The sequence below is a fragment of the Pezoporus wallicus genome, unplaced genomic scaffold (genome assembly GCF_028554395.1).
Source record: "Pezoporus wallicus isolate ANWC-B61680 ecotype Strahan unplaced genomic scaffold, APGP_CSIRO_Pwel_v1 scaffold_11491, whole genome shotgun sequence".
Taxonomy (NCBI): Eukaryota; Metazoa; Chordata; class Aves; order Psittaciformes; family Psittacidae; genus Pezoporus; species Pezoporus wallicus.
Genome location: NW_026642649.1, coordinates 8,779,994 through 8,806,888, shown reverse-complemented (window position 1 = coordinate 8,806,888; position 26,895 = coordinate 8,779,994). Strand labels below are relative to the sequence as shown.

At 41.2% G+C, this 26,895-nt stretch overlaps 1 protein-coding gene across 8 annotated transcripts in view; it reads right to left on the bottom strand.

Moving 5' to 3' along the window:
- Window positions 1–26,895, bottom strand: part of TPK1 (thiamin pyrophosphokinase 1) — a 284,419-nt gene that overhangs the window by 131,723 nt on the left and 125,801 nt on the right. For 7 of the 8 annotated variants that reach the window (XR_008975134.1, XR_008975133.1, XM_057431250.1 and 4 more), the window contains one exon: window positions 13,086–13,158. The exons of the other annotated variant lie outside the window; for it this stretch is intronic. Coding sequence is in view for 5 of the 7 variants with exons in the window: in XM_057431250.1 (XP_057287233.1) it covers window positions 13,086–13,158 (73 nt within the window). In the remaining 2 variants the exon portion in view is untranslated. The remainder of the gene's footprint in view (window positions 1–13,085; window positions 13,159–26,895) is intronic. 8 annotated transcript variants of the gene reach the window in all.

Below are 26,895 nucleotides of genomic sequence, written 5' to 3'. Positions count from 1 at the left end.
AAGAAAGGGTCTTTCTCAGTTGATCATCACCATCAACTCAACCCTGTTTGTCTGGTTTACTCTTAGAAGGAATTCCACACCCTCTGTCTAAACATGCTTTAAATCAGATTATTAATTTTATATATCTTTTTATTTGTCTAGGAAACGGTGACTGCTGCTTCTCATTCACCACAGGAACAGTTTTGTGTGTTTTTCCTCTTTAAATCAAGCAGCTTTCAGATGGAAATTGGAATTAAATTAAAATGCACATAACCGCCATTTCACATTTTGCAAAGCAATGAAAGACTTTCATTACAATCTAGGATAGGTAGGATTATCCTGTCTCATCAAATTCAATCCAGTGCTGCTACAGGAAACATGTCATGAAATACTTCTCATACACTTTCTAGCATCCATTTTAAAATCACTCAGGCTTCTTCTTCCCCAGCTACAATATCCTGGAAGGCTCATTCCTCCAATTGATAGCATCACAGTTCTAATTTGCAGCTTGATTTTATTTGAATGGATCTTAAATCAAGATTGAAGATCAAGTTATTTCACATTAAACTTTATTTTTATTCCAACTATTCATGATCACTGTATGCCTTACAATATTTCTGTTCAATCCTTGCCTGCAGCTTTGCCATGTTTCTGGTAAAGCTATAAAAATTTATTTGAATACCGGTAACAGTTGGCTTAGTTCTTCTGTTTTGCTGCCAAGATTCTTGTACATTAGAAAACAAAGCATTTCAGTTACTCCTTGCTGACCTTATCCAATATTCTAGCTGGGTTACATATGTTGACCAACTATTGCTCCAGTCCACATTAAATCATACTTCCCTCTGTTCCATACCCCAAACCCCCAGTTGTGTCTTTATTCTCTACTCAATAAAACAATCTTATATGCTACAGAGACATAAATAAGCTTATCTAACCTCATCTTGCATTTAAAAGTGAACTGATTTACTGGACATACGTGGTTGAATTCAGTAGCTGGGGATAATATTGATCGTTTCTCATCACCAAGCCCTTCCACACTTTATGAGTAGCACTTCTCATTATCTCATACCTCATTTTTATTCATACACTGAAACAGAAAATAAACCATTCTACTTTTTTTAAACCGAAGCATTGAACTGAAGTCAAATGACTACAATAAAATAATAATGATTAACAAAAAATACATCTCTGACTTTCCAGTAGACCCCTATAAAAAGCTTCTTTAGCTTACTTCAGCTACAAATGCTTAGCCGGTAATGTGGCCAGTTTTGCCTATCCCCCTTAAGCTTTCAGCAGCTCAGTTTAAAAAAACTATTTACTTTGAATGATTTTAAACTAAACTGAGGAATTTATAAACAAAGTGCCACATTTTTCATTTTAATCAGGTCTACTTTTCAAGAGAAACATACGAATTCAGTGAAATACAAATCCTGTGCTTTTATCTTTCCAATCAGTTTTCTATGTTTCATTTAAATTTGTGACAGTGATACACAGAATACTTAAATGCTGCTAAGTACTTATTAACTGCTGAAAGGTATGTAGAGGACACTGTATGTTTCTAAAGTGGTTACCAGGGAAGTCCCTGACAAGCAGACTTCAGAAACTGCATTATCTGCCAACACAACAACTGGAGACCTCCTCTCTCATCACAGTTGCTGCCGGCAGCCCTAGGTAACTACATCCTAAACACCCTTCCACTGAATCACCAAAGACTAAAGACAGGCTCTCTGTACTCAGGCACCTAATTTGGGGGTGAAATGTCTGTGATTGCATAGTCTCATCATTATCAATTCCAAGAAGAGCTGGTCATTTGGAAAGTGTGTCTGTGTACTGTACAAATCCTTACTACACAAATACATTCAATTAATGCACTTCTGAAGATGCAATTTCGAGGCCATGGTCTCCTGCCACGGTTTAGTTTAGGATTTTGAGTCCAACTGTAATGCTTTTGCTTCAGTCATAACTCAGACAAAACTCCCAGCAAGAAAAGCTTAGGTGCAATCATTTTAAACTAGTGAATCACTGGAAGTAGGGAGGAGAAAAAAAGAAAGGAAAGTGGAATGGCTTTTGATGGGAAGAAATAAATGATCTGTTGACAGGCAACAGGAGAGGAAGGCATTCTCCCTTGTATTACCTTCTGTGCACCTTCTTTGAAAGCTAATTCAACTAAAGGAGAGAGTGTAAACACTGTAGGGACAGTCCATCTTTACAAAATTTTCTGGTATTTATCAAACCATATCAGATTTATCCTAACCATTCAAAGCTTCCTGAGTTTGCCACAAACAGTACATCATAGAAGTGGTAACAGTACTCTCTAAGGACCCTTAAATTTGCGATAGTTTCCTTCACAAATCTAACCACTCACTGTACACTGGTACCTCTCTTCTGCTCCACTATACTTTCCTTCTGCCACAGGGAATTCTGAGCTATTCCACAGCATCTATAAGCTGTCAACCCATACCTGTATCTTTCACACTGTATAAAGCCAAGTTCAAGAAGAACTTGTCAAAAAACATCAAAGGCAATTATTGTCTTTCCCGTATCATTTTATTTCTCTGCCTACGCATCTGCTTGCACTTCAGGTCTGCAAGGAGCTGAGACATAGCCATAGCATTGACACAAAAAACATTACACGGGGCTGTCCTGTACTTGGTACAAAAGACTTTCCAGTGAAGCAAGAAGTTTGTTTTACATTTAAGGTACAGATTTGATTTGTACTTCATTTAAAGCACTGAAACACTGAAGGTTCACAGCTAGTAAGAGGCTTTTCTATGGAAGGAGAGGAAAGCAGAGAGAAGCTGAGACTGGCCACGGCGCACTTCCAGTCTGGGATGAGCTCAAGATATTGAGAACACAACCTTATAGAAGAAAAGATTTTTTAATCACTCTGAAGAGCTCCTGTGTAAGCGATGTGTTGATGCCACATCAGAAATGCACCCCTGTAGGTATGTTAGGTACTGACTAGTACATTTAGTTGCTCCAAAACCCCGCAATAAATATAAGATACAGAGCATGTTCTGGTGCCTGAATATGCTCCACTACTGTCCCTGTTATAATTTCCACTAGGAAATGTATCTTAAAGTCTGGAGAAATACACCCACGTTTGACTTGAAGACAGAAAGATACAGTCCCCCCCCACTGTGAGCTCTATTATCCCATCAGATTGTCTAGGCAAAGACTGACATTTTACCTCGCAGAAGTATTTTTGAAGCAGGATCCAAATACATCAACAGGGATGCAGGGAAAGGGAACAGGAACACAGAGACCATTACATGTCATTATTCCTTCCCTCTGTCCACAGCAAATTGCTTAGTACAAACCTAGTACTAGAAGTACAGAGTCTCAGCCAGGGCAGTAACACCCAGCACAGTTATTAGCCTGTTGCAAACTCCGAGATGCCTCTACAGGCAGGTCTCCAATTTTGACTTCTTCCTCCAAATACCCTTACCAAGGTGATCAAAATACAAAGAATCTAAACCACCAAAGTACAGCAGCTACATTTCACTGTATGCAGAAACAGCAGATGCTGAACAAAACAAATGAAGATTTTACCTGCATACTGATATGTGAAAAGAGTCTGGCTTTAAAAAGTCAGGAAAAAAAGGAGCTGGGTCACAATAAGCAGTTATAGCCCACGATTAATCCCTACTCTGTTCTCTAATGGTGTTCTCCTGCTGCTGAGCTTAAAAGGAGGAAAGTCTTTTCAGCCCTCAAAAGAAGGCTTTCTCTTGAAGGCTGCATTTTTATCAGATGGAAATCTGGCAACATCAACTCACTCATGGTATATTGCCAGTTCTTTACTCGATTATTATTATCAAACAAATGCAAAGTAAATTCTTAGTTGTTTCAGTTGGATTAACAGTTGCTTCAACACAATATACATTATCACAGCAGCTGCTGCAGAATTTGTACAAAACAGTCTCAACACCTGTAAATTTGCAGGCTGAAGGAGGTGATCCTGCCCCTCTGCTCTCTTGAGACCTCACCTGGAGTATTGTGTGCAGTTCTGGTGTCCTCAGCATACGAAGGACATGGAACTGTTGGAACAAGTCCAGAGGAGGCCATGAGGACGATCAGGGGACTGGAGCACCTCCCGTATGAAGACAGGCTGAGGAAGTTGGGGCTGTTCAGCCTGGAGAAGAGAAGGCTGCGTGGAGACCTCAGAGCAGCCTTCCAGGATCTGAAGGGGGCCTATAGGGATGCTGGGAGGGGACTCTTCATTAGGGACTGTAGTGATAGGACAAGGGGTAACGGGTTCAAACAAACAGGGGAAGCCTGATGTAAGGAAGAAGTTCACACACCCTGTGAGGATGGCGAGGCACTGGCGCAGGCTGCCCAAAGAAGTGGTAAATGCTCCATCCTTGGCAGTGTTCAAGGCCAGGTTGGATGGAGCTTGGAGCAACCTGCTCTAGTGGAAGATGTCCCTGCCCATGGCAGGGGTTTGGAACTGGATGAGCTTTAAGGTCCTTTCCAACCTAAACCATTCTATGAGTACTATAAATACATTCCAGCTTCCACTGTAGTTCTATATTTTAAGCTCCTTGTATGATTTTCTGTTCTTCACCTGATGAAACTCCCATCAAAGCTTGGTCAAGGATGGAATAAACACAGGTTTTCCTATTTTAACTTTGAACAAAATGATTTGGAAACAGTAAAAAAATCCAGCCAAACAAAACAACAAAATTAACACCCAGGCACTCATTCCTAGTAACTGAAAGTCTCACTTTTGGATTAGTAAAATACAGTTTCCATGTGTGTGTGTTCATCTTATCACACTCACTTCTTCACAGCTGCAAAAAATGACAGCAGAACTAATTTGCTGATGTGTCAAGGAGATTTTTCTGTTTCTGTCCCATTCTCTTTCCTACCCTCTGCTGATGTTACCTTTATTTTCCTCTCTTAAAATGCTTACCCTTATCTAACTTTGTAAAAAGCTTCTGCCTTTTTCTCAGTTTCCATTCCTCCTTTTCCTCTCCCCTGACATTCCATTTTTCTCGCTTAACTCATTTTACCACATAGGGCACCTCCACATCTATCTGACTTAAGAAGCTTTTATTATTTTTTAATCAAAGACTGTCACAGCTTCTTCAAATGAAGGAATCGCAATAGCACATCAGAACACAAACTAACCCACACTGGTCCTGAGACTCACTAGATTTCAGCTGAGCTTCCTGCACAGTCAGCTCATCAAACCTTCCTCCAACCCCTCTTTGCTGGGCTCTACCGAGCACTCAAAGCAAACAGCAGAATTGAAACAGAAAAAGAGCTTCAAATGCATACTGGTGACAGTGAAAACAGCAAGAGCCCAAAAGAATATTACAGTCAGGAATTACAGGACAGAAGAATAAAAGGAGAAGGCATCATGTATGAGAAATACTTCAATTTGCAGAGCTTTCCCTGGCCAGCTGTGGTTAAAGCTGCCGGAACTTGAGTCCCTTCATTCCTCCCCAACCCCATAATGATATTTCTCTGCCTCTAATGGTCTTCTTTGGAAAAAATACATCTTAAGTTCAATTTCCTCCTAGTAGTAGTGAATGCAACCTTTATTATCTTGTATTATTTCTGGGTGCAGCTATAAAACCAAATCTTGCATTTCACATGGTTTTGACCAAATGGTAATTCAGTAAGGTAAAATAACCATCTGTGCTCCAGACGCTGCACTTGAATTTTCCTCTTGGACTCCACATGTGTCTTGGTTTATATCAAAACTCCAAATAACACAACACTTCCATGATTAAGTTAATGAATACAGGCAAGTTCAGATTTGGCAACTAGCTTATTCTTCAGTTCACTGACAAGCTGCAAAAGCTTTTAACTTTTCTACCTGAACAATGGAAATCATTTTCTCTTTCTTTTCTATTTAGAGGCTTGCAGAGCATTCACCTATCTGCATGAACACAAACAGACTAAATCTAATCTTCGTGCATCCTTGAGGTTTTATAATAAAAAAGGTTTTGTAAGTACTCTTTGTAGTGCTGTAAGAGAAGCAAGCGGAAACACCATGAGGGTAATATGGTAAGTAAAGATACGGTAACCCTGGATCATGTAACCCAATTTCTTGTGCCTTTTTAAGGCCACAGTTGTGTCAAAGAAGTAAAGCTTACGGTTGCCTTGGCGAATCAGCCTCTGCAATTTGGAGATTAAGGAGAATGATCCTGAGCAATCCACATCCTCCTTGTAAAGCAAAAGAACGCACTCGCCAAACTGCTTGCTCCAGGTCTATGAAAGCATGTCAGAAGCATTCCTCCTCTCCAGCCCATCAGCAAACCTTCCTGCTTTGAAATGAGCAACAGACTGCATCTTTTCATTTTGCTTCTGAAATGAGAGCTGCCTGCCTGCTCTTTGACAAGATGCATAATAAAACCACTTGCAGAGGCTGCCAAGCTGCTTCTTTAAATACTTACAAATTGTAGCATCAGGATTTTGGGAACCTTTTCCTTGGTTAATGGCCAAGGGTTGTGTTCCTGTTGTTGGCCCAAGTCATGTTTTGGCTAGCTAATGGGCTTCCCCACAACACAATCATGCTTACACATTCCACAGGGCATTTGGGCTGAACTTGAATTTGAGCAGCATGAGCTGTGAGGATGTGGGTTCTGCAGCTTCATTGGAAACCATTCTGATGAGCAGTCCACAGGCACTGGGCCTTGTGTTCCAGGAACAATGTTATCTTAAAGTCTCCAAAAAGAAGAGATGGATGTATAAATTCTGCTTACACTTTAAAAGACCTATCATCTGAGTCTTCAACCACCAGTACCGTATGAAAGCTGCCTCTTCTGTGTGAAGAGGCTTAATCACAAAATAACTCAATAACACAATTTCCTCCTCCAGATAAAGCTGTTGCTTAAAACACCTTTTTTTTGTGTGGTGTTCCTTGCACTGGAAATGAAGTTAATTTGGTACATTTCCATTTTCCCAACTTTTCCCTTATCTCCTCCATCACGGGCTGACAGAGCAGAGCAATGACTTCTGTCAGAGATTAACACCACATTGCATTTTCTAAAACTCTGGAAGTAACTCAAATACTATTGCCATATAGATTCTACCCTTTACCCTCCTCGGGCCATAACCAGTGAAAGGGAGAAGTAGATCTTGTCCAGCAACATAACATTAAACTGAAATTGGATGCAAGACTAAAATACCACCAGCATCATTTTTGTTATATGGTGCGCTGTTTTTTTGCATATTCTACTGTCAGGCAGTTGAGCTTCAGCAAGTGGGAAAACAGCTCGTAACCTGCAAACTGTCATTTCGATCCAAAGCAAAAGAAAGACAAACCACCTCTAATAAAAGTTTGATCACTTAATTTCTATACACTAGCTCCCAAAGCTACATAACAAGTAGCAAAATACTGCAAAGGAAAATAGAGTAGCGCTTCTTTTAGGGAATGAGAACTTGGTCGAATTGCATTTTCTATGCTACCAGATAAATTAGGGCCTGACTCGGGTCCTAATAAACATACACAGTGACTCTCAATGACCGCAAAACTTGCTGAATCGCAGTGATATTATATTGATCTTACAGCACAAGTAGGATTTAGCTGTTTCTTCAGGTTAGAAAGGAGCAATGTGCAACTCCAGGAGGTAACACAAAGAGCACACATTACTTGAAAAGAAGCAGGACTGTATAACTGAATTTGTTACTTTGGGTTTTGGTTGGTTTTGTTTGGTTGTCGTGTCCATTTCCCCCCCCCCGCCAAACCTCATCTGCATTTCAACAGATATGCTGTTTTCTGGAAACTGCTTCCTCGGTGAAAACAGAAAGAATCATATCAAGAACTGCACAGAGATTTGTCTTGGTTTTGTTTGAAACCAGCACATAAGAACAGCACCACACAAGCCCAGAGTCCTGAAACCCTTGGCTTTACAGAAGACTCTCTTCAATGGGACTTCCTAGCCATTATACAGACACTAACTCAGCAGAACATGAACATTTGTACAGGCTGAACATACTTTTAGGCCATAAATTTAATCGCATATGCAATATTCCATTGGTTTACAAGTCCAAACGCCCCCTTCTTGTGTACATACAGAAATGGTAGGCACAATCATACTAATACTACCACAACAGGAGTGAAAAGGTGGTTAAAGTACGTTTTTCCACTCTTTATCACAAGATAAAAACCCAGGAGAATCCAACATGACTATCAAAAGTCAAGCTCAAAACCAAAATAACATCCAAAAGAGATCTGCTTTACTGTAATCACTTGAACTGGGGAACATATTGCCATTTCTTTCGTGGACACTTGCAGTCTCATCTGTGTAGTGCATAAACTAACTTGGGGAAAATCAAATCAATCCATGAAGTGATTAAACACAGAGATACCACCTGTGAGATAGGAAATCTTTAAGCCATATTATCTGTGGGAGATAAACAAGTATATCAAAGAAACATCACTGTGCATACTTATGCTTTCAAAGGTATTCTGTACCAGCCTAGCTGAGACGAGACTGGCTGAATGAGCCTCTGGTCTGACCTAGTGTGATTGTCTGTCATGTTTGTCCATAGAAAAGTGCCACTGAGCTCAGCATCTCTTACAAATCTATGACATTTCTGGAACATTATGATATTACTTTCATTTGGCATGAGTAAGAAATCCACATAACCCAAACCACCTACACAACTCACCTGGAAGCATAATCTTGACAAGCCCTCTGACATACTGTTCAAGAATGGAACCGTTTCATGAAAGCTCCCACTGAATAATTACATGACTAAGGCATACACGAAGCTTCCAGTCCAAAATCCTAAACTGCAATGCAATTTAGTCTGAGCTGTTAATAACAGGACCATCCCAGCCCTACATATCATTTTAACCTGATGAACTTCTATTTTATTAAGACAACGAGGCTCTTTCAATGAATTTACATCGGTAGAAAACGAAGAAAAATAAAAGGTATAACTTGGTCCAGGCAGCCCTGGGCACCCTCAACACATCAGAAGTTGGACTGAGGTAAGCACAGCATATTTTATAGTTGTCAGAGATGTCTTCAGCAGGACACATAAAACAAGGCATTGCTTGAAAGCTTAAGTGGGGTGGCCAAGTAGGAGTAGCCTGTTCAATGCCAAGACTGAAATGTTTCAGATCTACCTGCCAAACTTTTATAGATCCTTCTGAAACCTTAAAACCTCTCCAAAAGAAATGAGGCCCTAAAATGAGCCATGCTTTTCTTGGAAAACTGTTCAGTCTAACAAGAATGCTTTAAATGAGTCAAACTTCATATTTAAAGTCCCATCTGGTATTAAAAAAATATTTCTTTAAGAAATATTAATATTTAGGGGTAAAAAGTAAAGTAGTCATAGAAAAACTCAATGTGTTTGTATGTATTTAAATGATAATAACTGAGGGGAATCAATATTGTCATTTCCCAAAATGATTAAAAATGTTGGCCTCAGAAAACAAGCATGAACATGACACTGAAGGATGCACTTTAGCAAGAAAGTGTACAAGTTAGAGATGTACAAGCACTACTGCATTGCTACAAATACATTTTGTAAACCTAATTATAGGTGCATCATCGTGGAACAAAAAGGCAATAGCCACACCACACCTATTAAAGATTTCTACAGCCTGATAGCCATTAAAGCCCGGAAATGTACTAGGAAAAGGAAAGGAAAACTGCTACAGCTGCAGAAGTGCCTGCAAAAATAAGCAGCTCTATGGGGCTTAAAAAGAAAAGATAATAGGAAAAACACTGGACTTGTAAATAAGTTCACAGCATTTAGTGTGAAGTGTCCCTGCCCATGGCAGGGGGGTTGGAACTTGATGATCTTACGGTCCTTTCCAACCCTAACGATTCTATGATTCTATGATTTAATTACAGATCTGAAGCAGTCTAAGTCTACAGAAGCCTCTTAAAGCACATGAAGGTTGCTTAGCAGAAAAGCCAAAATAGGATTTTAATAAACAGCATAATCTGGATTTCAAAGGGCGCTGGATTTAACCTTCTGCTTCTAGGCACAAGCACAGATTTGGTATAATTTTAGATAATGGCTTTGGTCTCAAAGCTTCAGAAAATGAGCCTTGTTTGAGGCATAACAAGACAAATGGCTGCTTTAACTTCCAAGTAATGTTTAAAAGGTTTCAATAATGGAAGCATTTAGCTAAAGCAAGAAACAGATGAAACTGCAATGACAAAAATATCACCTCCCTTTGTGCCGTGTCATTTCCAATGCACTTCAGACTCTACAGAGAGAGATTGCCAGCACATCTATTACACCATCATATGAACATGCATATTTATCATGAAAGTACAAAACCTCAATATCTGTTTTAACAATGACAGAAAATATACAGAATAAAAAATAATATTGAATTGTTATTCTTTATTCTTCAGTTATAGTGCAATCTGATTTTAAAAGGAAAATTTACACATGATATTCCATTTCCAGTTGTGGTGAGATTTTATCCAGTTTTAATAATTTAATTCTAAGAAATGGGAGAAATCATCAGTAATTTCTTAATCTAAAAGACTAAAAGACTACAAGTACCTAACTGATGAGCCAATAAGGCAAAACCAACATTGCAGAAAGTAAGTAAAGCTGAATAATCTATGATGTATTCTTACTTATTCTCTCCCAAAAGCACCTCTTAGCCCATCACTTGCACATCCCACTCTTAAGTCTATTACCCAATTACTTTCCAACACAAGTGAAGAAATGGTACTTTTGCCTTTACATCTACTAACTATGGCAAGCCACACCTAAGAGATAAAATGGATTTATTTGCTTCATATATATGAGATTTATTTAAATAAGGTTCTCCAACACAATAACAATAATCCTTCTTAAGCAAAGACGGAAACACTTGTCATGTAATCCTTGCTCAACTGAAAACACCAGAGGAATTGGCTTGAAGATATCCCTTCCAGTAAAGCCCTCTGGCTTCAGAAATCTGTATGTCATGTTTCCTGCAGTGGCATATCTCCGCTATTGCTTTCACCACATGAATGAGACAGAAAACCTCCTGAGTCTAGCAGCAACTCCTGGCATGAATCTGGTGTGATGAAAGAGTCAGGCCTGTCCTCCTTTTGTGATGATGATTCACAACTTATAGACAGCGCTTTACAGAACCATAATTAGTTTCACACACAGAGTTTAATGCTCCCCCTTCTTACTCAGTGCTACCCTAGGCTGTCTTTGACACAAACACTTGTAAATGAGTATGTTTTATAACTCAATAACCAGTGTTCACAAGCTTTACTGTGCAAAAGCAACACCTCTTAACCAGTGGTGTGCTGTCTTCAGATAGAGTCATGTATTCATTTCTGTCAATATGGGTAGCATTTATTTGAAACAAAAAGGTCACTCTGGCACTCTGCTGTAATCATCATACTTAACAGAACTATAAAGCATGTTTATAAAACCCAGAGAAACTTACTTCAGCTTCACAAACACAAAGGAAAAAATAATAACTTTAATTCCTGGTATAGATTAAATCATGGCAATCAAAATATCAAAGGAACCTCCAGCTCCTTCCACACCACCTGCCATCCATCTGGCAGATGAATCTACAGCAGTCAAGTCAAACTTAAGTGATAGAAAAGTTGGTCTCACTTTCCTCTGTGCATCATATGTGAAGGCAGACAGGGGTGCAGAGGCTGAACACTTAGCACTTGTTGCTTGCTTCACTTTCCTTCATATTAACTCCAAGTATCTGATAGCTCCACGCTTCTGTTGGCCATAATAAATCTTCTCTTCCTTTTTAAATGAATGGCCCTGCTCTGGACTTGCTCCAATAGGTCCATGTCCTTCTTGTATTAGCTTAGTTTATCCCCTTCTATATCCTACTCCATTTTTCCCCCTCCTCCCTTTTCCATCTCCCCTGTCTCTTGGATAATCCTTAAACCACATTCTTTCTTAGGACTCACCTACCCACCAACATGCAGTTTATAGAAGTGTTAATACCAACATCCATGGCAAACCGAGCAGTGTGTTTTGTGATTTCACCATTTACTTACAGGTCATAAATTTCCAGTCTGTAATGAACAGCATTAATCCAAAGCTTTTTAGTTTATTTCCACTTCCCAAGCTGTAACCAAAGATCCTTGAGCTGTCCTTCCAAGTTGGACAGCCATCACACACTTTTCCTTCTAATTCAATGAGGCAGAACATGGGGAAAAATTACCTATGGAACGCTCAGAGAGGGACTCAAACCCAGTCCTACACACTCCCCCAGCCCTCCCCTCACTGTTGGAAATCTTTTGTTTTACGTGATTGATCCTGAGTCCATCATTGGGGATTTTAGGCAAATCTCAGCCTCACACGTTGAATTAGCAGCAGACATACCGCAGACCTTTAAAGTCCACTAGCTAATGAGGATCAAACACTTCCTGCTCCTGCAAGCACAGCTTGCTGCAAAGGTAAGCTGGCACACTGAGGCAAACTTTGATTTTGCAGAAACCTGTGGTCCAAGACGTGAGGTAAAGAACCGAGCTCAGCACATAAGCCCACAGAGGCAGGCAGCTGAAGTGTTAAATACCACACAAGTCATAATTAAGGCAGCATTTTGAGCCCTAACACCAAAGAAATGCAAGTGTATCTTTATGTTGCTCACTGGAAACACGGTGGCTACACTGGGAATAAGTTAATGCATGCAGCATTTGTCTGAAAACCTGTTAAGGAGGGCACTCCACTAGTGAAGCAAAAGTAGCTGGGGTGTAATTCAGTGCTTCAGTGGGTGAGGAACAGACTGATGTCTCCATCTGCAGCTAAGAAGGTCAAGTCATACAAGGAAAAAAGTCAGAGGGACTCTCTGTAGAAAGTCTGTGGGTGACAGTTGTATGGGAATCATGGGAGGTTAATCCTTATTGCTCTGTATCTCATGCAGTAAAAGAGGGCACAGAGTTTTCAGGAATTTTTACCCTAGTTTCCAGTTGCTCATAATCTCCAGCAAGGTTTGGGCAGGACTCAGGCAGAACCATACCTCCCACCTTTACTTTAAGCATCAGTACAGTGCCGAGCACAGCACGTCTGAGTTTGTAAGGTGCTTCACAACTGAAGCCTCAAAGAAACCAGCGGAATCAGAATCACTTAATGACCACCGAGGGCACTAATGGGTTGGATCCTACAATGCTCTAACACACAAACTCATCAGAGATTTGATTTACCTTGACCTTGTAGTACTCCTTGACTTCAGGCTGAATGGAATCAAAATCACCACTGATGTAGTCAGGCAAGAAGCTGAAAGGAAAGCAATGAGCAGTGAAATGAAAAAGTAATCCATCTTTCTACATTTACTATTTATCTTTTCAAGAGCATTAATCTCTGAAGGGAATAGGAGTTAGTTAAAAGTGTGTTAAAACAACAGCTGATAAGAGGTGATACAAAATAAGGTAACAGATGAACTGTAAAACTGGTAAACCCCTTCTTTGCTGACGGATCAACACATTGCCTCGATGCCTATACATCTCCTGGGTAAGGCAAGACTTGTATGTGCATGGTTCTGGAAAGACAACTCTCAAGTATCTTTCAAATGTATCATTTAGTCAGCAAAGTATCTCAAAAAAGCCTATCTGAGTGCTGTACATTAAGCCTTGGAGGATATCTTCTAATAGATGATGATGATGATGCTTCTTGGACAGCTGGTATGCCACAGATGTTCCAAAGACTTGTATTTTAGTTGTTACTGATGTCATCTCCTGTCTGCTCTTCTCCTTGGTTATTAACAATACTCACCCCAGAATATGAGAGCCAAATGCTCAGTGATTTTTAAATCGTATCTTGGATGTTCAAAACGTGTACGAACCCAATTTGAAATCCTAACCATCATTTGCGTGGTCACATTAAGGCAAAGCACATCGAAATAATGCTGGCATATTTATCTCAACTTGCTGTTATCACTTTTTAATTGCAGAATGCTTCAAAATATTTACCATATAAATCCTTACCAAATTCATACTGAAACTTCAACTGTGCTGCAGGAAGAACAGCTTAAAAATACAGGTTGGGAAAAAAAGAAAACTACACCAAAACCAACCGACCAACCCCACAGGAATACAGCTTTCCGTCTTGCATAATTCCTGGAGCCAGGACAACAGGTGAAAGTATTGCCACTGTTTCAATACATCAGACTGAACGGAGTTTTGAAATCAAGGCTGTGATTTCAGTGTTTTCTAACCATTTAAATACGTAGTTCCTCACCTCCGAGGTTACTATATGAGGTGTACGGGAGTTCCGCAGCAAACTCGTTTACAGCTCAAGCGGATTTACAAGGAATTGGGCAAAGCATTTTGGGGCATATTTTTCTTCCACATGATTTTAGAAGGACGTGGCAGGGTCTACAACACCCCCCACGTAAAAACTGGTACAAACCTCGTGTTTGGCTCTGCTCTGAGATTTCAAGAGACACGCAGTCACTGGCCACCATTTCCTTTGAAAACGGAGAGCTGCTTCAGCAGAAGCTGGTAAGTTCAACTGTTGTGAGTTAGCTCGTGCAGCTCTGGCATTTCTAATTCACTGCTCTCTGCTAGAACTAAGGCTTTATAAAAGGATATGTACTAAGTATAATCCCTCCAAAGGTGATGCTCCCACACTCACAGCAGGGACAAGGGCAGTCCCTTCTGCGTGAGGATTTATCGAGGACACACAGACCAGCTAGGAGAAATGCAAATGCTTCAGGGCTCTGTTTCATGTGCTTAAGTCTGTTTCACGCGCCCAAGTAGATCTGCTTCTTCAACGTGCAGCTGACCTTTTCAGCATACAAAAAACACCATGTTTTCAAAATCTAAATTTTAAATTGCTGCCTTTTTACCTTTCCACTATTTTCCCAATGAAATACTCACTGAATACAACAAGCCTAAAGAACTACAGGTATTCTCTTTCCATTTGTTATTTTCCTTTCACTTCTTCCTGATTGGAGCAAAGCCATTAATAGTAAATTCAGTCCAGGCCTTACAGGGGTGGCCCCAAATGTGAGCCCTGGAGGCATCCCAGCAGGTTGCCAGGAAGAACAACAGACAGTTGTCATGGAGAGCCAAGTTGGTATGACACACACATCCACTCTGGTGAAAAAGCAGATGTCTTTAGGTTCTTTATCTCACTGAAATGTGGTTCATAAATCCAAAAGTGTCTCTGCCATGTTTTTTTCTCTACAGTAACTACAGACTGCTGTGCTTTTAGATGATCAACCATTTCTCCTGAGTGCTTCAAGGGGCATAACTGGGAGCAGAATTAGCCAAATAAGTATCTTCTCAGCATCAAAAGCTCCTTCACAGCTTTAGCTCTCATCCAAAGTAAAGCCATTTTCATGACAAATGGTAGCTGAAGTTCTCTGCATTTTTTACAAGCAGAAATCTCCACTGCACGTCCCATGTGCTCTGCCATGGCTCCTGGCCATGCTGCCTGAACACATATCCTATGCCAGGAATTGCAACATCCATTTTCAAAACATCCTAAACAGCTCACTTGCAGCCACCACAAAGCCAGAAGCGACTGATAGAGGATAAGGAACTGTGGCTGGGAACTTCAGAATTTCTTTCTTCTCTTCTCCTTCCTTTTTAGAAATGCCAGAAACAAGGAAAATTCGGAAAGTCACTGCTGATGAATCCTGAGGAAATCTCAACTTGCACTGTCTGCCTCACAAACATCATAAAGTGTTTCAGCTTTGTTGTCAGATGGCAGCTCTTTGTAACTCATTGGCTATACAACCCAACAAAAGCAAGCCAGCCTTCACTCAGGAGTGAAAAGGTGTATTTGGCTTGGTCCTTTTGAGCTCTGTGGAACAAACTACCTGAGTCAGGTGAGCAGAATCAAATCAAAGCTTTTCTCTAATTAACATCAGTGAAGAACAGTCATTCTATCTTAGTCTAAAGTTGTCCCAGGCTGACTAACCTCAGTGAAGATTAGCACAACTGATAAAGGGGAAATAGTTCAGAGAGATATATATGGAAAAAAACCTCATAATGAAGTAGCTTAAGAATATAAATGTAATGATTGGTGTTCAGTTCTTTGCTATGCTATAGTTCTGTATTTACTCCAGAGTACAGCCTAGTCCAGGAGAACAGGCTCTGGAGAATCATGTATCAAAGCTTACTACTATGTGAGTGGAAGAAATATTGTCACAAAAAAAGCAACAAGAAAGGCCCCTCCTTTGAACTTAAATCAGCCACTCTGATTTAAAGTGTGGATTAAAATCAGGTGTTCTGTTAATCTAACCTATGTTTTTCTACCCTCTGACCTCAAATTTATGAATAATTCTTACTGGGTGCCATAACTATTGAAGAAGACATGTATTTCAGTGACATATATGGCACACATCATCCTTTTCTCTTTTTGCCCATGGTGGCAAAAGAGAGTTTTCATTCCATTTCCTAAGGGCAATTTACAATTGCAATTTCTAAGTGGTCCACATGATGCAGTCTCCCGCACTTCAGAACCACGTTTCACCAGTCTCATTAGCTGTTAATTATCGCTCTGCATATAAGGTCATGACCAGCTCAGCTGGCTTGGTTCTCTGCTGCTTTTACACTGACATTTATCAGGAGTGAGCCAACTCCATAATCCTCAAGGTGTAAGTATGGAATTCACGTGAGATCAGCTTCTTCTACCAAGCCTTTTCTAGAGCTGTCAAGCACCAAGCAATGAAAAAATCCTTAGAGACTTTGGGCCAACCGGAGTCTTTCTTCCTCTTCTAATTCTGTTTCCCTTTTTGGAGGTTAAGGGTTTTTGTTTGGCTTTAGGTAGTTCCTTTGCTGTTGCTGTTGTTTTGGGGTTTGTTCTCTTCAGGGTATTTTAGAGCCATACGGCATCCATCTAAACCGAGTTTGGAGTCAAGAGACCAGGACTGCTTTCAGATAAGGACCTGCAGGCACTTCCAGAGCAGGCAGTGTTTCCTGTATATAAATAGTGGGGTTTTAAACCCAGAGTTTAATATGAAACCTTTAAAAGTTTAACTAGTTTACCAAGAAAGCAACCAGCACTAATTTCTCACAAATTTTGAGATGGATCCCACCTAGGGGATTTATCCCAATTGGATAAAGGGTAAATGTTGTCTGAACAGTATTATAAGCTCCCAGGACGCCAGGCTGGACAGCAAGAGGAAAAGAATAAGATTCCAGTAGGTTTGCCATAGTTTTAAGATACACTAATGAAATCTCAGTCACCAGTACCATAAAACAGTCATTGACTCTTGCCATAGACACAGATTACAAAATAAATAGGAGCTATTCAGATTCTGAGGTTCTCATGCTAAGCAAACACAACTGTGCCTTTTGCCTTCAAGTAACCCATCTAATGGACACAGTTTAATTCATGAAGCTGTTTTACTTTTAAATATTCCCCCCTAATGAACAGCATTTATAATACCAGAATACTTGCTCCTTTATTCACTCACTTTCAGAATTCAGTAGGGGGTGGCAAATATGCCTTTTTATCAGGTTATAAAAAAGAAAACAGAAAACCCAAGAGATCACACTTTAGCGGTTATAGTAAAAAACTGTGCTGCCTCCTTAAATAAATTGCTCTGGCATAACTGTTCAGTTCTATCATTAATTCAAAGTTACAGTTTCCTAGTACTATTGACTTTTTGTGTGATGTAGCTCCTTTAGCACATAATTGCCTGCAATTAACCTTCTTTAAACAAATGTTAACATCAGAGACATGAGCATATAAAGGCAGTATCTGCGGTACCCTTTGCTGCCTTCAGTTAGAGCACAGCAAACGTTCCCACGCAGCCAAGTGGTATGCGTCCCAGCTGTACCATTCGGGAGCATGGAAAGGGTTCCCTACACTGTTTCTTCCACTGATAAAAAAAAGCCTCAAAACCAGTGCCTTTTACCCTGGACCAACAGAACGAGCTGCTTCTCAGTAGAAAGAAAGGCAGATAACAAGGTGCAGACTTAAGATGAAGCAGTCAGCTTTGACTTTCAGAAGCACCTCCTAATTGGGAGTACAGAAGGTAAAGCACTCTGGCATTACTTTGTGATAAATGTTAAAATCACAGTTGAACAAAAAAGCCCAGCAAACAAAAAATAATGCCCCCAAACCTACATTTGCTGACCATTAAAGTGCACTTTCACCTTGCCCTCCTCACTGTCAGTCTTGACTAGAAGGGTGAGTGAGGGCTGTTCTCATCAGAAAGCTGTTAAGTTGTTTAAGTCTGTCACAAGTATACTATTAACTGCTGTGAAGATGAAAGTGCCTTTTTAACTCCTGGAGACAAGTACAGCACAAGTAGATGCATTTCTGTTTTGTCTCAAAGCAGCATACTCAGGTGCCCCATCTAGCTGTACAGAGACGAGTTTCTCACGAAAGGAGGAATGTCAGACTGCAAGGTCTATTCAGAGTTGCTGGCTATTAAATCTATAAATACCTTCCCAGTATTACCTGCAAGGTGACCACAAGTACAGATCACACCTGAAGCTCAGAAGCCAAACACCAAATACCAACACAATTAATGAACCTCAAACTGACCATAAAAAAGCATTTTGGTTTGGTTCATCTCAAATCACATGAAGGATTCCACTACTTATTATCATCAGGCTTTTAAAAAACAGCTAAAGCACAGTCCTTTCCCTTCTCCACCCTCTACTTCCCAATCAAGACTCTCCTGAAGTCAGCTAGCTCACTTGTTCTGACTCCATGGTTCAACATCACTTATGTCAACCCACAAAGCCTCCTTTATCACTACAGAGTGTTTCTATGAGGGTGGCACTAACAACAATGTTGTGCTAGCTGCCGTATGAATTCAGAAAGAAATAACAAAAGAAACCCCAATTGCCTGTGCCTTCCTCTAAGACCTTAATAAACGCTACTGTTGGTTATGCAATTGCTTACACAGAACATCATTCCCAAACAACATTCTGTATATTGCAATAAGATTACAGTAAATCCAGAAGAGTTTTAACAAGATTAAAAACAAAACGGGGGGTGGTGGGGAGACAACAACAGTTGCAGATCCAATTTAACACAGGAAGCGAGTGTATGCGCACATCGGGCCATACACAGAGAGCAGACTGGTGTGACCCTGCCAGAATTCTCGGCACAGGCTGTTACTATGTCTGTGGATTGCAGACAGGTAGCTCCGTGGTTAAAAGTACTTGGTAATATTTGGCAACCTTGGAGAACAGCGTCTTTTCTCCTTACTTTTAAAGAGCTTAGTGCTAAAAGAGCATAAAAGTATTATTTCATTTGCAAACGCTATGATTTAAAGAAAAAGATAAAAGTGTGTGAAGATATGAGGGCAATAATGCAGTCATTTATGCTTGCCTAGTATGCAGTGTCACCTTGCAAATAGTAAAAAAATAGCTGAAAAAAATTGGAGAACATATTACCTTCAGCTCAAGCTGCTATGCAAAGCACACATCAGGGGGACATCTTCTGCAAGGGACAGCCCGCTCGCTCCCATTATCGTTAACAAAAATCAAGCAGCTAACACCCTGCCTCCAAACCTTATCCCTCAGTGTCAAAGAAAAGTGTTAATGATTGCTACAACTATTGCATTTTTCTTTTAAATTACCAATATTTGAAACTGTTCTCCAGCTACAATCAATACAGTGCAAAATAAAGGGATGCTCCAGGATTGAAGAACTGCTCACTTGTTTTCCACGGTGCTGAACAGCCTCCTATGCTCCGGTAAGTACAAGTACTTCAGGAAAAACCCAGTGTGCACAGGACAAGCAGCTCCCAGAGGCTGCTCCTAAGTACCCATGGCTTCTTTTTTATTGCTTACAGACTGATATGTTGCTTAAAATAAAGGCCTACATGACTGCAATGTCGCCATCACCTTAGAGCCAATTAAAGCTGAAACTATTCAGCAGCACCTCTCAGAAGACACTCAGCACCTCCCAGGCTGAAGCACCACACCTTGCTGTTGGCCCCTTGGCAAGAGCAGTGAATAAAATGGGGCTGAGCTGTGAGTTTCCATCCTTGCACAGGGCAGCACGGCTCAGGGCAGAGCAGTAATTCAGTGGCAGAATAAGCACCAGTGCCTCAGTGTGAGTTGCACAAAAACATGTGGTTTTGAAAGCTGGGGAAGCGTAAGTGCTTATCCAGAAGTGCCAGGCTCTAGTCTTCTAGGACACAAGGCCAGAGGAAAGGTGAGAGAAGATGAGCAACATAACCAGGACTCCCTCCAACAGCTGACTAACTGAGAAGATAGAGGCTGACAAGACACCCAAAATTGTTTTACCTCTTGTCATGTCAAAGCAACAGATGGCAGAAATTGCCCTAAAAATTGAGGAAAACCAGCCATTGCCTCAGAGAAGGCTAAACTGTTCATTATTAACAGTTTATACTGTACGTGAGGAATCAAAGAGATGGGATTTAAAACCTGGCAAACTTAGATCGAGGCTGTCACAAAGCACACTGAGATTTCAATACTAGTCTCAAAAAGGCAGCAGTGGAAGGAAGCCAAAGTCTCCTCAGGCTTCTTCATAGAGTGCCACCAAAGGTGGATTCTGCTGCTCTAAGAGGAGAACAAACTCATTTTCCCTTCTAATCAGATAGTTCCTAACAACACCTACAGTGTGGCTTGAAAGCTCATTATACAATTTCAAAAGTCAGCTTTGATGACAGGTATTTTAACCCTACATGTCCGTTCTGTGAACCCTCACACCAGTAAGAACACTTACAAGTCAAGCACAATCAAACAATAAGCAGCTACATGTGAAAGACCTTCACTGCGATTTCCTTGCTTTGATGATTTACTTATCTTGCCTGAGTACCTTAAGTACCTGCCTTGAGTTTAGCATCTCTTTACTTGTAGGGATGACCACTTATACAGGAGAGGTTGAGTTTGAAGAAGCCCCTTCGTGACTTGAAATTGCAGTCAGTAGCTTGCAGCAGAAATTCTTTAGAGCCCCTTCTACACAACTCACGAGAGCAATGAGAAGATTTGTTCCCTTCCTGAGCAACCTGTTCCAAACAGGCAAGGAGAAATCTGATGGTTTTTAAAAGTCCTACTTGTGCTTCTCCTGTTTGAGCCTGCATTTTCTCTTCCAATTTCCATGTATACATGATTTTATAGATTAACTTTTGTGGCTACAAAGAGACGTCTTGACACTTTTACCTATAAAGAGGAAGACCAGCCATAGAAGGTGAACTCCCCCACAAAAACGTATTAAAACACACCTACTGAGAAGACACGAAGTGTTCAGGAGGAATCCAGAACATCTGACAACACCACAGCTGCTGAAAGGCAAAGCTGACTTCTCTATGGTTAATGAAATGGCCTTCTCTCCTGGGCTCTAACTGCCTGTAGAGCAGCCACTGAGCAAACTTCTAACCCTTTTTGGTGCAGATGTGCGTAATGACCTCAGATACAACAATAAAACCTCTTCAGGTTTCGAGCCCTTTCACCAATAAAGTACATAACATTGTGCAGAGAAACAGTGCACTGAGGATCCCGAAAACCTTTGTGCTACACAGGAACAAAGCACGTTTGTTACTTAACCTTTTTAGGGGCTGTGAGCCCAGATGGCAAGGAATGGAGGAAGGACGTGTAACAACAAACAGCCCTTTGAAGTCTGTTGTCTCTATATGGCTGAAATTTGGTAACTCACTGGGAGGCAGAAGTTTTATGAAACCTTTCACTGCTGACCTCTGCGGCAGCATCTCCAGAACTGACAGAGAACCAGGATACTCCACTGGATCATTAGCATTTCAAAAGGTACCTGCATCTCTGCCCAGCACAGCACAGAAGCATTAATTAGAGAGACAGCAGAAGATAAGTGTGCATACAGAATGAGAGCTGGGCTCTATCTGATGCTGAGTAACCTTTACCAAACAGTATCCTCACTTCCATCAGAATAACTCAAGGGACTATTCTCCCATTTCTACACAATTCAGCTGTACAATGTATGACCCCATTTCATTTTCTGGAACTTGTCATTCAGAAAACAACATCATATTGCAAAGTTTGATAGAAATTCTTTAAGGTAAGTCCTAATCACAAAGGTGAAAGACCTTACAAACTCTGAAGGAAGTGTTTAATACACCAGTGTACCTGTATTTAGTGGGATGGAGCACCACAGCTAGGTATGGCTTCACAGCTGGCAGAGACATCCTACTCACTTTAATCCTTTCTTACCCTGCTCATAGTGTCACCACCTCTACAGAGTACCAGTATGGATGTTTTAGTTAGGCAACTCAGCAGGTTTAGAGTTATGAATACATAAAAGCAGTTCTCTCTCAAGTAAGACTGGAAGTATTTTAAGTAACAGTTTTTGTGAGCACAGCTGCAATTAAAGTGCCTCTGATAAAGCTCTAATTAAATAATAAAAACCTCTTTTATAGTTACCTGACATACGGATGAAATTAAGAATGCTGGGCTGCATCAAAAATAGCACAAGCAGCAGGTCAAGGGAGGCCATTCTCCTCCTCTGCTGTGCTCTCATGAGACCGCCCTTCAGTCCTGTGTCCAGCTCTGGGGCAACAGCACAAGAGGGACATGGTGCTGTTGCAGTGAGTCCAAAGGAGGCCATGGAGATGCTGCAACGGCTGAAGCAGCTCTGCTCTGGAGCCAGGCTGAGAGAGCTGGGCTGGTGTAGCCTGGAGAAGAGAAGGCTCCTTAAGGGGAGACCTCAGAGCAGCTCCAGTGCCTAAAGGGGCTACAAGAAACCTGGAGAGGAGCTTTGGACAATGTCCTATAGTGACAGGATGAGGGGAAATGGCTTTAAACTGATGGAGGGGAGACTGAGATTAGACATTAGGAAAAAATTCTTCACTACGAGGGTGCTGAGGCGCTGGCACAGGGTGCCCAGAGAAGCTGTGGCTGCTCCATCCCTGGCAGTGTTCAAGGCCAGGTCGAACGGGGCTTGGAGCAACCTGGTATGGTGGAAGGTGTCCCTGCCCGTGGCAGGAGGGTGGAGCTGGATGAGCTTTAAGGTCCCTTCTAACCCAAACCATTCATGATTCTATGAAACCTCCTTTGATCTGCTGCTCACGCTCCTTTTGATGCACCCCAGGATACAGTTCGTTTCTGGACTCAAGCACACACTGAAGCTGGCTCATGTAGAGATTCTCATCAACCAACCCCCCCAAGTTCTTCTCCTAAGGGCTGTTCTCAATCCAGTCTCTGCCTAGCCAGGCTAAAGTGCTATAGTGTGTTTTCAGCAAAGCAAGTAAGTATGTGCAACTACTGCCATTAAGCCTTTAATACCCAGACTGTTGCTGGGCTGTATCCACCAAACTCCTACTGTCTGAGGCTTCAGCTGGCTGTTGTCATTAATGTTTCATCACAAGCATTGAGTTTACTGTCACTTCCCAATATAATACTTAGAGCACAAATGACAGCATTTAGATAACTACCTACCTGACATATCAAATCCAAACAGGTCAGTGTATAGATTTAGTGCTTGCTCATAAATGGCAATCACAGAATAAATTGCACACGACTGAGGCATTATAAACATTACATACACACATGATATTAGAGATCTGTCTCTTCTCAATCTCTTCTCTCCAATCCTCCTCCTTTCCCTTTTTATGTCTATTTGGGCTAAAAATGCTCAGACAGAAAATACCTCATTCTCAATAAGTAGCACCAATAGCCCAAAGAGCCCCTGTCTTGGGCTCTGTACAAGTAATTTTACATCAAGTAGAGTAGTTGAAAAAAAACCCCAACTTTTAATATAAACTCTGCTGCTGTTGGTGCCCTGCATATTATAAGAAGGTTTTAACGATACTCCCTGTATCAACTTCACAATTAATTATGATTAAAAATATATTTATAAAACCCTTAACTGCTCTCCTACTAAGATCTATTACTGCACTACCACTTTCATTTAATCTTTTCAACATCCTAATTAACTTTTCTTATAGAATCAGAAAGAGATGTTAAGGACACAGGTCTACCTATAAGTAATACAAATGCCATAATGAGCTCTTATTAACAGCTATTCCCTTCATAAATAGTGATAGTAGTTGCTCCTCAGGGAAGACATTCGAGGTCTGATATCCCTGCTGCTGCCTGCAACCATTTATGCTACAAGAAAGGAAAGGAGAACTGACTGGATGCAGCACTGGAAGTGCTTTGGAAAAGCCAGGACACAGATGAGTTGAGTATCAGACACTTGGAATTAGTGTGCATTGAGATGCTCTAGGAGCAGCCCAAAGACCACCACAGGTGACATGATGTAATGTAACCATCATTAGAGATGTCATTTCATAGAAGAGTGAGGTTCTGGATGCCCATGTGGCCAAGTCCTTCTAATTCACTGCAAGATATTTTTTTCCATATGCTTTAATGCCAGCAGGTCATTAATTCACAGGTTAATGAAAGGCATGTAAAGTTGGGAGGAACAGACCCATCCGCCTGATAATGAAGTAAGAGACCCACATTTTATTGGAATGACAGAAAAACTTTCATTGAAGTTACTTTCATAACTGTCTTCAGAGAGAAACGGGAAGTCTGAAATCCTTCAGATTAACAGGGAGCTCCACTTCATTGTAAGCAAAACCATCCCCGAAATCCTAGGCTGTTAAATACCTGGTTAAGCTCAGATGCCAAACAAGCCTGGACCAGCCAGTTACAGCCAGCCAGCTAGTAACAAACAGGAACTGGGACTTACAGGGTGATAAAAAGGCATGGAGATTTGTGACCTTTCCCACCTTCAAACTGAGCTCAGTGCACTCAGCAGCACACCTACTCTAGGTAACAATGGCTGGTGCGAGCCACACTGCAGCAGTCTGGGAGGACCCCATCACCAGTGTCTCTGGCAATGTGGCATCCCAGTTTCTAAAGCAGCACCTCCCTTACCTAAGCCCATAGTAGAGAGGGAGGTGGTGGACACAAAATCCCCTTCTCCTAGCAGTGGAGGTTCCAAGGCCCAAGAAGGGCAGGCTGTGAGCCATCAATGAGCCCACGCAGCTTCCCCAAAGGCCAGGCTGTGGAATCAAAGAGTGATTTCAGTGAGAAGGATTCCTTCTCTTTTAGATGGAGTTTCAGCTTTTACAGGATTTTACAAAATGCAGGCTCCTAGGTGCTATGATGCCTGTGCTTTGTCTGGCCCAAGAACGAACACGTACAAGCAGTTTTCCTCATCCCTTTCTTCCACAAGGTGGGGAAAACAGTTTCTAAATGCAGCTTTTGGATGAAACAAAAATAATTACAATTACTTTAAAAACACAGAAGTAAGGAATCAAAGCTACAAACTACTGGCAACCCATGTGTTTGTCCTATATGTTCAGAGATCAAAATAATTCACTCTTCAGGCAAGAGTGGAGCAAGGCAGTGTATGAGCATTTGACTCAGCTCATTTACAACGATGGTTGTGGGGGGGATGAAGCAAAATCTACATGTGGATTGAAAACTTGCCTGTGGCCCTGTGCCAGGATCCTGCCTAATACACTTGAACATGCTGAAATATTAAACCCCAGAAGCACAAGAACGAAAAGGGAAATTTTGATGAGCTCTTAAACAGGGTCATGAACATGATTGTATTTCTGCTGGCACTACTGAAAGAAGTCAAAACTTGCCACGGCTGTTCCAGTGTGAGCATGGCAAAGAAAACACTTTCCAGTCTGATGAGAAATGAGATCCTGCAGAACGGGGAAGGCATCACTCTCCTGATGAAAGCCCTCTTCAGTGTGTCGGGAATGCTATTAACGTTCCCGAAGCCACTCCCGAGGCGTATTACCATCACATATATGCATGACAGCGCTGACCACTTAATCCCTCTTCTGTCACAGGCAAGTTAGAAACTAAAAATTACACTGACACCCAAGGGTATTTTATAATAGAATACGAAATAAAATGATAAATTTGCAGATGATTTTGGCTTTGCCTCATGGTACTCCATTATAGACCAAATATTCCCGGCCTCTCATTCATTACTATTTAATTACAACAGAATACCTTTCTTTCAGCCTTCATTAACCTCTGAAAGTAGTTTGTGACCTTGGGACCCTTCTTGCAACATGATGTTAGAATACTGCTTTGCCAGGAAACACTTCCTGAAATGCTGAATTTAATCAACTGCATAGGTTTCTATGGGAAACACACAAACCATGAGAACCCTGCATGTGGTCACTTAATGAGCAAGAGTTAGAGCGTATCAGACTCATAAATCGATACTAGATTAACGTTAAAAGGCGCCACAAGCGTTTCCCCAGGGGACAGGCGCATTACAGTAAACATGATCACGGATGCTCTTCCCTACTACTTTCACTGTGGGGCAGAGAAGATGGAGTAAGGAAACAAGAAGGGATTTGCCCATGTAACTCCTGTTTGTTTAAGCCAGCAGAAACATCAGTATCTCACCAAGCCCAGTGACAGCGCAGCACAGTTCCAGCTCCTGTCTTTGTCACAAACTGCTGTTCAATCTGAAACGCTTTGAGTCTAGAAGGAAATCTGAGAGCACAACCTCTTCACAAGAGGAGAGGCAGAACCACGGCCCGTGCAGTCGCTTTCATTGCTTTGCTGCAAAGCTTCGAATGATGGATCAGTGCTGGCCCCTCGGTGCCAATCAGAGTGGATGCTTGCAGACTGGGCGCGGGTTCAGCAACTTGCTTGCTAGCAATGTTAACGCCTCAAAACAGAGTCTTCATCATCCTGAGAATTCCCTCTGAGGGCTAACACCCAATCAATCCACGCACGCTCCTCACACGATTCCCTCCTGTACAAAACCGCCCCAACATCCCTTATGCACAGTTTTCTCCTAAAATTAAAAGCATCAGCCAGAAGAGATATTGACACCCACATCTGTCACTTCCTTAATTAAAAGTATTCGTTGTCAAAACTTGCAGATGAGGCTTTAACACAAAAAATGGCACTGAATCGTGTACTGCCTCTTTTTCAGTTGTATTTTTGGGACAGTCTGTCTTTCCCTCCCCACTCAAACTACCTTAATGCACACAAATCCAATCTGATCTGTCACTGGCATTTAACACGCCTGCCGCAGCTTGTAAAATCAGAAAACATCAATCCTCCCACAGATACTGCTGGAACTTGCCGAGGCAAATCACAGCTTTTGCCCTTAC